Here is a 10,707-nt window from a genome sequence, read left to right on the forward strand (position 1 = left end):
AATTAGCTCAGTATCGATAGCTGAAAAGTTCAACCTCGCAATGTTTGAGGCAATTTGTCTTCAATAATGTAATAATTATATAAATATAAATATCTTAGTATTATAATATTAGAATACATAGAAAGTTGTACATCGTAGCTGATAAAACAAATATAGCACTAGTACTGATAGTAGCACTATAGCGTACTGCGTACTGCGTCCATAATACAGGTATACATACAAATATATATACATATACTCGTTAGGCGGTTGTTGCAGGTAGAACTCAACATATAATCCGCGGACCCATATACCACATGACTTCGCCATTCACACCGAAAAAATTAGGCATGACTCACGACTGTTCCTTTTCTTTCATAAAATTTAACGTCGCTAATGCAGAGTTCATTAAGATCAAGGGTGCCCCTAAAATGCGGAGAATAATAACATTACCGAAATATAGCCGGGGAAGAACGAACCGTGGGGCAGGTGAGTGGCCCTTTTTTAGGCAACAAGATACGGAGAAGTATTTCCATTATCAAACCAAAATATACGATATGACACCACCAAAACCAGGGTAATTATTAGTTGACACACATTAATCGCTCTGCCTAATTAGTTGCTATGACTAAAGGATTCTATAGAAACGGAACGCACTCTCTCGATGCCCGAATCACGATCACACGACGACAGCCACCCGGAATCCTGTCTGATAGATTCGCGCCGCTAGGAAGAACAACATCCCGGCGGCTTCCATCACTCCACAAAATATCATTAGCCCTGTATACTTGCCATCCCACTGTTGGATGAGGCCACCGCCAATAGGATTGCTCGTCAGATTCGCAACGGATGTCACCGCATACATCGCCCCGATCCTGACTCCGACTTTAGAGCTGTCGTTTGTGATCTGGGTGATCAAAGCGGGGGCGAGGGAGATGAACGCCCCGGACGTCAAGCCAAAGGCGGCGGCAAAGAAGATGATGCCGGCATTAGTGGTAACTGGAATCCAAATGGCCAGGACGGTAATCGCAGTCAAGCCCGTCATGATGACCATGCAGTTGTAACGCCCAAACTTGTCCCCCACCGCGCCCGGGATGATTCTACCAAACAAGCTGTAATTTCCGTGTCAGTTTGAGAGTCGGGTGCATGGGTTCCTTGCGTGGCGTCACACGTACCTGGCCGCGTTGAGAATAGGCAGCATGTACAACGCGAGGCTGTAGTTCATGCCTTCGTATATCGCCTCGGAAATTACATAGTTGATGGGGGGAAACAGCCCAAAGGAGAAGAGAAATGCCCCAGCCGCGGTCAGGCAGAACAATGGCTCCGTAAATGGCATGACAAGATCCTTTGGGCTGCCAGGCTTGGGGTTCGGAGGCAGCCGGTTGCGAACGGTGACATTAGCAAACGCCAAGAGGCCGAGGATCATGAAAGCGGAGCTGCGCATCGTCCAAGCAAAGCCAATATTTGGCAAAAGCTTGTCAATCATGATGGGGAAGATGACGCCCCCAAGACTGGACCCGCTGGCTACGATCCCGATGGCCAGGCCTGACCGTCGGCTGAACCATGTGCTGGTGGCTCCCAATGCTAATTAATGATGGTTAGCGAACTCTCTCCCCTTCCGAGGCTGGCAGGAGAGAACATGACATGACATACCAGCGTAAAAGATACAGCTAGCTCCAATACTGCTGCAGATTCCCTGGGCTAGAAGGAATTGGTAATATTCCTTGCAAAGTGAGGTCATCATCAGGCCAAATACGTGCAAGAAACTTCCCACGAGGAGGGGAATTCGAGGGCCGTAAACATCGCACAGTTTGCCAAGAATGGGGCCCTACGGCTCGTGAGTCTGGGAGGGTGATTTTGATTTTGAGAAGGGCTCATACGGACCCCCAGGAACATAATGAAGACCTCAAACGAGGTGATCCAAGCGACCGTGCTGGCCGAATAACCTTTCAGCTGGTGGGTCTCGTAGTACGTTTGAAAGAGACCGATGCCTGCGTCTCCATTAGAACCTATGGCAGCTCAGCCTTTGGATCTGTGAATAGCTCACAGTTTACCCAGCCGAAGCTGACAAAGAGACAAAAGAAGGCTCCTGCTACCACGCACCAGGCCTGAAATCCGCCATCGGGCGGAGGACTGGCATGGGGAGGTTCTCCCATCTCTGAACGAAGCTTCTGGTCCATCACGGGAGTCGTTCCTTCATCCTCCTTGTACATACTAGTATCGTCGCTCATGCTCTGAAAGTCTTTTGACGATGCCATGAGTGTCGCGTTGAACGTAGTAGTAAATTAATTGATAGAGAGCCAAGTTGCTAGGTTAGATACTCGTCTACATGTCGTGCCTTTTATATATGACCAAGATGCAACCTCTATTTTTTCTATACTGCCCCCTGTCCCTTAGATCGGCCGTAAGATGACGGAATCGACCGGATCGACTCCTGTCCCCGGTCATCTCGCGGCGAGGGTTAACTCCATGAGATTACCTGGACAAATTTAACACGATTCAGACCAAAATTGCCACCGTAGGGCAGCCACTAGGGTTAATGGTGGGGGTTGGATACGGCCGTATGCTGGACAAGTGGCATCCTTGCGCTTACGGCCGTAAGGCTGTCGACCATGCCACGCTCACCAGTTTGGCGCTGAGATTTGTTCGGGAATTTCCTCCCTGGATTAAGCGCATACAGGTCTGGCTGCTACTCGGAGTAACCTTTAGCAACAACGGTCGGACATTTTTGATTCCTTTTGTTCTATCCTACGAGGACGTTACGCGATAAATTAGTAGTTAATCTATCCGAATCAAGTAGGGAGAGCAGTTAGATTTTGAAGGTGATCGCGTTGAAGAGAGATTAAGGTAATCAATGAAAGAATTATCGTAGGAAGCGCCTTTAGAATGTGCCATCCAGAATATTACGATGTAGGGTATCCCATTCAGCCTAGATATCATATCATATCATTAGCAACCAATTCTTATCATTGCTACCCAGAGTAACCTACCCAACCATAGTCGACAAAAGGAGCTGTATCGTCTGGTAGCGTACCGAAGTCAATCGGGGGAACTCCATCCCCGACCACGGGGTAGTGATTCAGTTGGACCGGCCAGGGATCCGTCGGTAGCCAATCTGTCTGCGATGGTGGGCCCATCGAAAATTGATCGGCAGATACCCCAAGTGGCGACTGCATCCCCGAGCTCCAATCGGCTAAATTGTGGGGGATTGCAGCTACGGGCGACTTGCGATCTGGGACCGTGCTGGGTGACCGTTTGATGTCCACGTGGGACGAACCACGCGACTGCGCCGGCACGCGTGCGCGCCTAATGCGACAGTAAATATCGAGATGGTCTCGTAGAGCCGTCAATAATGATCGAGCCTTGCGACGTCGACTCCCCAGATCATCATGATCCTCTGACGCTGGGGATGTCGTTGTGTATACATACTCCAGGCACGACCAGATTCGATCAGCTTCCGAGCCGGTGGGACGCAGGTATACTTCCAGTAACAGCAGCATGGAAACGTGGTACTGGTGATAGGCCTGGCTATACCAAGACCAAGGCTGTAGCTGGGGGATTGTTTCCAACGCCATTGAGCTCTCCAGTTGCTGGATCCCCGTGGTCACCACGAGCTGTCGCAACCGAACAGGCGGCTCCCGAACCAAGCTGCGGTAGAGCTGGTGGAGAACAGCCGTGTAGAGGCGGCTGATCAGCAAGGTCATCAAATGCTTGGCTGCACTCTGCAGTGGGGTAAGATTGGTTTGGCTGAGGATGGGATTGTATTGGGACTCCATGTGCTGGCGAAAGCTCTCGATCTGTTTCAGTACTTGCGATAGAGGAAGCTTTTTCTGCTCCAGTTGGATACGCAGGAGAAGGCACTTCCGCTGCATCTCCTGGCATTCAAACCGGATGCGTGTGTAGGTCATTTCCGTCCACATGCGTGAACCGCCTTGCTCCTTGTCCATTATCTGGTTATCATCCAGGTTGAGGGGCAGCTCCACAGAAAAGTCCCCTGGCCGAATAGCCACGCGAGGTCCTTGGACCTCGGAAGTTCGGAGATCTAGGAAACATACCTGGTACCAGACTAATCGGCGGACATGGCTTTCGATGGCTGAGTACTGCGATCCCCCAGGATCACGATGGAGCCCCATAGACTCGGCCAAGCGCACTGCCATGCCCACGAGGGCGGAATGCGCCCGAGAGATCTCGCTGCGACACATTGGGATCTGCGACCCGGTTAACAGGAAGTTCTCGAAGAGAAGGAAGGCGATCGTACCAAGTACAATACAAAAGCCTGGAGAGTTTCCAGTCTAGTCGTCGAAAGTAATTTCGCGCCCTTGAGGGCATTTTCCGTATGGAATTGCAGCCGCTTTTGCAGAACCTGTTGGGGGATCCCAAACTGATGCAAGACCTGGTGCATTGGCATGCTCACCACCGCCGTGAAGAACATGGCCAGAGTTAGGGCGCGCAGCGCTGCAGACGGTCGCGCACCCGTGTCTATTGCCTCCCAAAAAGCCCTGTGGCGCCATTCGATGCTAGGTCGATGCACTATGCGCACAACTGGATGGACCGCCTCCCAGTACTGTTGCATCAGGGTGTCTGCCATGTCTCGCGGGGGAAACCAATCGCTTATCGGGGTCGAACACGAAGGGCTGAAGAGGAAACCCGACTGGGGTGGAATGAAGGAAGGCCCCGGGCCAAAGTACAGATCCTTCTCCGCTACGCTGAGGTTATCCAAGTTAGGCGCTCGGGGTGTGCCGGTGCCGGTAGTTTCGTCTAGGAATGCGGAGAGCTGTCCACAATGAACGAACTATCGTCAAATGGACTGAGAACATCACTTACCTCATCCGCCATGTGCGGATGGAAAAATCCTCCTACACGCTCGTTCATGCGCATCTTCCCAAACCGAAAGCCCAGATCATAGCGATCATCATCTGAACCATCATCCTCCTCATGGTCGTACGTAGCATCCTGGATGCCCAGAAGCGCTAAGTCGAACGAGGTAATCAATAGATCATCTTCACTCTCCTCCAGCGATCCAGAGGTCATTTTAGCGGGCGTGGCAATGACTACATCCTGCTCGAGGGATTTGGCCAATAACGCGGACTGTTCCTTGAACGTGGCGAGCTTTTTCCGCACCTGGTGCTCCGAATCGAGTCGCAGAAAGATACATTCACGGTCCGACCGGGAGCAGTTGGAACAGGGTTGTTGGCGATTGCATCTCAGCTTGCGCTGACGACACGCCAGGCAGGAATGAATGCGGCGGTTGCGTCGACGGGGATTGTCAGAGCTCTCCATCGTGGGTCCATAATTGAATCTAAGGGAAATTCATCGGTTTAAGGAGTGATCACCGGATAAACCAAGTGGGCATATCCGTCGCTAAACCTTTCTTTGAATAGTCCGAAGTTGAGTCCATCCCTGTCCTCTAGTGCCGGAGAAGAGTGAACATCGAATTGATGATTGATCCAATGGGAACTTCGGCCAGTTCCCTTCATGTGATTCAATTGGCCATCGCCGCCAAAAGTTGGTGGAATCTTATTATAGATTACCAAAGATGCAACCCAAAATGAGTCCGATAGGCTGGAGTGAGGAGGACGAGAGGTATTACTGCCCTGAGGTGCGGGTTAATAAATGACACTCCGGGCCGAGAGTCATCCCGTCCTTATATATAAATGAGTATCCTCAGTCTCCCTTCATGATTTCTTCATCTGTCATTCCATTTAATGAATAAGTCATGTGGAGGATGGTTTATCCGTAATTTACCATTGTGATTGCCAGAGTTTTCATGGTTTATATTTGATACTGTTGTAGTCAACTCCCCTAACCCAATTCGAGCCCAAAACAAGCTAACTGACGGGGTTTATAATATTCATATTCGGCCGTTGAGATCCTCAAAGGTGTTAACATTGCGGAGATTGGTGAGTGATAGCCCTAGTTCCGTCAATTACATGCGTCCCGGCTCCGCTGTGAACAAGTCTCCTAGTCACCTTGACTGTCATATTCACAATGAACACCATCGGACTGCCAGACTTTGCTAATCAGACCGACGAAATCAAATGAATACCACTGCAGTCGTCCAGTAAATGCCGCTTCGCAATGTCTTGATCCTTTAACCAAGTGCCTAATGTGGTACTTCAGGATTTCACCAAACCCTTTCCCTGGGTCAGTGAACTCCACTCAGGAGCTCGAAACAGGAAGTCCTCCACTTCAGATCCTGGTGCCTTAGTCCTATCCTGTTTGGCGAATGCCCATATTATTTGAAGGCCAGTCTCCTTGAGATCCGCAACTGCATTGCCGAGGTTGTAATGGCTGTCTGCTTCAGCTGGGCTTTCCAAATCAGGGTGGAGATCTGTGGGCAATGGAACACGCGGCTCGTTTATCACCGTAAATAGCATGCTTCAAAAACATCGAACTGCACGTGGTCATTACGTGGCAGGGACGCAGTAGTAAGAAAGTAGTAACCTGAGATGCTAGCCATGTCAGCTGGGGCACATACCTGCGAACTGGTCGGTGAGAGGTTGTGAGTAATCCTTGAAGGTGAGAATGTTGCTGGGGCATAGAAACCCGGCCCCCTGCAGCCCTTTCAATAAAGAATGAAGAGTCATGCAATGAAGTTACAATGTACATGATAGTATCGTTCTATGAAAATTGCCTGGTATAAGCCATATTGGTGGGGATATCGGGACACAGGCAGAAAAGTCGTTTCGCAAATGGTTCCAGTTGATAGAAGAGTGATTTGAGAGATACGTTAATCAAAGAGGATTGGTTGATGTTTAAAATATTTCTCATAGAGATTCACGGAAAAGGTATAGTTTTCCATACCCATTGCAGAAAGGAAAAGCGCTCATAGCCTACGACTCCAGCTCTAGAGTAAAAGAAAAAGATAAACGAGCGTTCGAGAGCATGCGCAAAACAGGGTTGTGGCTCCGTATAGACTCGTTACCGCTACGCGCGCTTCTTATTTGTCGATATCATTTAGACTTGGGCTCTGGTATACCGTAGTATAATAATCTTGACAGTTTTCATATATAACTTTATTCGGAATTAGAGACTGGTCTATCTATAGTACGTGATAAGTTGTATTATAAATCACTACATATTTAATGACTTTGCTATTATCCGTTTATATCTTTATTTATTCTAATTTTTTTAATCTACTGAACTTCCCATACTATTTTATGTTAAACTTGGACGGATCGATATGCCCTGAAACGAACGAGGAACGAAGTGAGATGAAGGGAAAAAGTCAACGAGGCCGCAAGGCCGTACACAAAAGAAGGTGCGATTTCTATGTAGAGAGGCTACTGCCGCGCGCACTTCTCATTGTTCCTGAAATCCCCTTCTTCACATTGGGTTTGCTTGGCTTTAGGGTTCGAGGGCTTCATCTGCAGGTCTCCCCTCCGTGATTGCCTCATTGTCGGCTCTCTTGCACTCTACTGCACCGATATTACCACAACGCACTTCTATCATAGTACCACGCGTTGCACTGATGAAATGCCGGAATCAAACGAAGCGACCAGAAGGGGAAATTCGATGCACATGGTAAGACAAAGCCCTATTTTTCGAGAGAGGGATTGACTGCTGGACCTTACACAGGTATATGCCAAGAAATGGCCAAACTATGATATTTGGTTGGTCATCTGCTTCAATAATTGGCTAAATAAGCCTATACAGTCATCGAAATGCGCTTTTGTATAGTTATTTATTAATACTTTATAATCTAAAACGGCCACTATTGCCTTGCTCTCCGTTTAATTTAGTTTGTCTATAACGTGTACTACTCTGACAATTACCTATTTATTGTATCCAGGTCTGAATGGTTAACACACCTCTTACCGGTATTATGCTCTATTTATGTTTGATGCCACTTTAAAAATTTTGTTAGAATATCCAAAATAACAATTCACGCTCCAAAGAAGTAGATTCTAGGTTTTGGTCATAATTTACGCTCTATCCTAACGTATCCATCTCCTGCTTACTTTTTATCACATATATATCCCCTGAAACAATGATTGGCTGTTGGTTTAGCAGCCTTGCGGCTACATGTAGCCAGCGACCCCTCCCTTTCTAACATTATTTCAAGATTCTACCCTACATTATGGACTGCCCCAGATCAGTCGTTATCTTCGCAGGTATATTGAGTACTCGAAACAGGGCACCAGATGTTCTGCTGCTTCCTACTAGCTAAGACATGTAAAAATGACCCTCATACATGATGATTACACGGTTGGCTGGATCTGTGCGTTGCCATTAGAAATGGCGGCCGCGAAGATTATGCTCGATGAGGTCCATCCTTCACTCCGCCAGCCACAATCCGACCACAACGTCTACACTCTCGGAAGCATTAGCGGTCACAATGTAGTGGTGGCCTGTTTGCCGTCTGGGGTTTACGGGACCACCTCTGCTGCGATTGTGCTTGCCCACATGTTGCCAACATTCCCCTCTCTTCAATTTGCGTTGATGGTAGGTATTGGAGGCGGCGTGCCCAGCCAAGGCACTGATATTCGACTGGGTGATGTGGTCGTTAGTATGCCAACCCCGACTTCGGGAGGTGTGATTCAGTATGACTACGGCAAATCACTTCACGATGGACGTTTCCAACGAACAGGATCCCTCAACAAGCCTCCTCAAGTTTTACTGACGGCGGTATCCCAAATACGCAGCGATACTATGATCGGAAAACTGTCTATTGGGGTAGTTATATCGGATGTGCTCCAAATACCTGAAAACTGTCAGCAATTTTCGCGCCCAGACCAAGATTGGCTTTTCAATTCAACATATGATCATCAGAGCCCCAACCCCAGTTGTTTAACTTGTGATCAGGCCCAGTTGGTGCGTCGTACGCCGCGAGTAACTAATAAGCCTCATATTCATTATGGGCTAATCGCTTCTGGGAACCAAGTTATGAAGGATGCCAAGAGACGAGACCTCATTGCCCAGGCCATGGACATTTTATGCTTTGAGATGGAGGCAGCTGGGCTTATGGACCAACTGCCATGCCTGGTAATTCGAGGAATTTGCGACTATTGTGACTCTCACAAGCACAAACAATGGCAAGGATATGCGGCGCTCACCGCAGCTGCGTACACTAAGAAACTTTTATCAGTGGTTCCGTTGGCCGCTACACAAGAGGTTAGCAGTAAGTAATCTTGCTAAATTGTCTGTGATAATGTGTAGATCAATTTATTAACTACCTGTAAGCTAGCAAATTTCATGTCCCACTAGACCTGACAGCAGTGCCCGCCATTGAAGAGTTTATTGGACGACAAGATGACCTCAGCAGGCTATGGGACTATTTACAACCAGCTACTTCAGAGTCACGAAAGGTTGCCATTCTCCACGGCCTCGGTGGGATGGGAAAAACACAACTGGCCATTCACTTTGCACGCAAGTATCATAATAACTTTACAGCAGTATTCTGGTTAAGTGGCAAGGACCGATCTACATTAATTCAGTCTTTAAGCTCTTGTCTGCCACGAGTGCGAGGGCATCCTACAGATGTTAAAGCGACTACTGAAGAAGAAGCAGAGCAAAGAGCTAAAGAAGTGCTACGGTGGCTAGCAATCCAGGATAACCGGAGGTGGTTAATAATCTTCGATAATATTGATCAGTACTGCCTGTCGCATGACAGTAACAGTAATGAATATGATATTAAGGAATTCTTTCCTACTGCTGATCATGGATCTATACTGATCACTTCTCGCCTCCAAAGATTAACAGAATTAGGAAAGTCATTTCCAGTCCAAAGACTTGCAACCGAAGATGCCATTCAGCTCTTACTGCTGAGTAGTGGCCTCTCAACTGGCGATACTATAGAGAAAGAGCCTGATCAAGGTACTGAGTCAGTAGGTATATTGGACAAATGGAACTAATATATGTATAGATGTGGCTGGCCTTACTAACCGGTTAGATGGGTTGCCGCTGGCAATTGTCATTGCCGGTGCATTTATGCGCGAGACAGGCACCGGCATCAAGGAATACTTACAGTATTATAGGGATTCCTGGGTTGACTTACAGTCTCAGTCTGCAGCGACACGTCACTATCAGCAAGGTAATTTACTTGAGACATGGATGATTTCATACCGTGAAGTCCAAGGACGTGATAGAACGGCTGCAGCGCTTTTACTTTTCCTTGCGTGTTTTGATAACCGAGATATTTGGTATGAGTTGATCGAACATGGTCGCAATTACTCCAATACTCCAGATTGGTTCAAAATATCGGTTAAAAATAAGCTTGCTTTTAAGGCACGGATCAAGACTCTTCTTGGGTTTTCCCTTATCGAAACTAGACAACTAGAGGAAAGCTACGCATTACATCCTGTGGTACAGAATTGGTGTCTTCATGTTGCCGCCGCTGAAAGGTATATAGCTGAACTGTATGGACTCGCTCTGGCCGCTGTTGGGTATATGGTCCCAAGTACAGATTACAGACACTATGCAAAGCTCCAACATCGACTCCTTCCACATGCGAATCATCTGCTGCAAAGGGAGGCATATAACTATACAGATAACACGTCTATTATTTGGGGAGCCTTCCACGGTCTAGGACATCTCTACAAAAATCAGGGAAAGCTAAAGGAGGCAGAGATGATGTATCAGCGCGCGCTGACAGGCTATGAGAAAGCATTCAGTCCTGACCATATATCCACCCTGGATACTGTTAACAGTCTTGGTCTTCTCTACTCTGATCAGGGAAAGCTAAAGGAGGCAGAGACAATGTATCAGCGCGCGCTGACAGGCTATGAG

At 47.8% G+C, this 10,707-nt stretch overlaps 3 protein-coding genes across 3 annotated transcripts in view; 1 reads left to right on the plus strand and 2 right to left on the minus strand.

The window, feature by feature from the left end:
* Positions 1-151: 151 nt before the first annotated feature.
* Positions 152-2,339, minus strand: BDW43DRAFT_261499 (MCT family MFS transporter). Its single transcript, XM_032040316.1, has 5 exons — positions 2,027-2,339; positions 1,864-1,970; positions 1,633-1,807; positions 1,155-1,563; positions 152-1,091 (listed from the first exon to the last, which is right to left on the minus strand). Exons 1-5 carry the CDS (start codon positions 2,235-2,237, stop codon positions 659-661), a joined length of 1,335 nt encoding a protein of 444 aa, XP_031905214.1. The 5' UTR covers positions 2,238-2,339; the 3' UTR covers positions 152-658.
* A 521-nt stretch (positions 2,340-2,860) lies between these two features.
* On the minus strand, positions 2,861-5,259 carry BDW43DRAFT_296655 (uncharacterized protein; the record flags this gene model as incomplete). The annotated part of the gene is made up of 6 exons (XM_032044248.1): positions 2,861-2,908; positions 2,970-2,992; positions 3,045-3,162; positions 3,198-4,187; positions 4,238-4,753; positions 4,804-5,259. 6 exons carry the CDS (start codon positions 5,257-5,259, stop codon positions 2,861-2,863), a joined length of 2,151 nt encoding a protein of 716 aa, XP_031905215.1.
* Positions 5,260-8,160: 2,901 nt separating this feature from the next.
* Positions 8,161-10,707, plus strand: part of BDW43DRAFT_296656 (uncharacterized protein) — a gene marked incomplete at both ends in the record, with an annotated part of 3,742 nt that continues 1,195 nt past the window's right edge. The window contains 3 exons of the mRNA XM_032044249.1: positions 8,161-9,100; positions 9,163-9,747; positions 9,845-10,679. Coding sequence (XP_031905216.1) covers positions 8,161-9,100; positions 9,163-9,747; positions 9,845-10,679 — 2,360 coding nt within the window. The remainder of the gene's footprint in view (positions 9,101-9,162; positions 9,748-9,844; positions 10,680-10,707) is intronic.

This window comes from Aspergillus alliaceus (genome assembly GCF_009176365.1).
Source record: "Aspergillus alliaceus strain CBS 536.65 unplaced genomic scaffold BDW43scaffold_3, whole genome shotgun sequence".
NCBI lineage: Eukaryota > Fungi > Ascomycota > Eurotiomycetes > Eurotiales > Aspergillaceae > Aspergillus > Aspergillus alliaceus.

Excerpts from the sequence above, each read along its gene's own strand:
- BDW43DRAFT_261499 (XM_032040316.1), bottom strand. The coding sequence starts at position 2,237 with ATGGCATCGTCAAAAGACTTTCAGAGCATGAGCGACGATACTAGTATG. Across the intron at positions 1,971-2,026 it reads CAGCTTCGGCTGGGTAAACT|GCATCGGTCTCTTTCAAACG; the intron begins GTGAGCTATTCA and ends ATGGAGACGCAG. Across the intron at positions 1,808-1,863 it reads TCTTCATTATGTTCCTGGGG|GGCCCCATTCTTGGCAAACT; the intron begins GTCCGTATGAGC and ends CACGAGCCGTAG.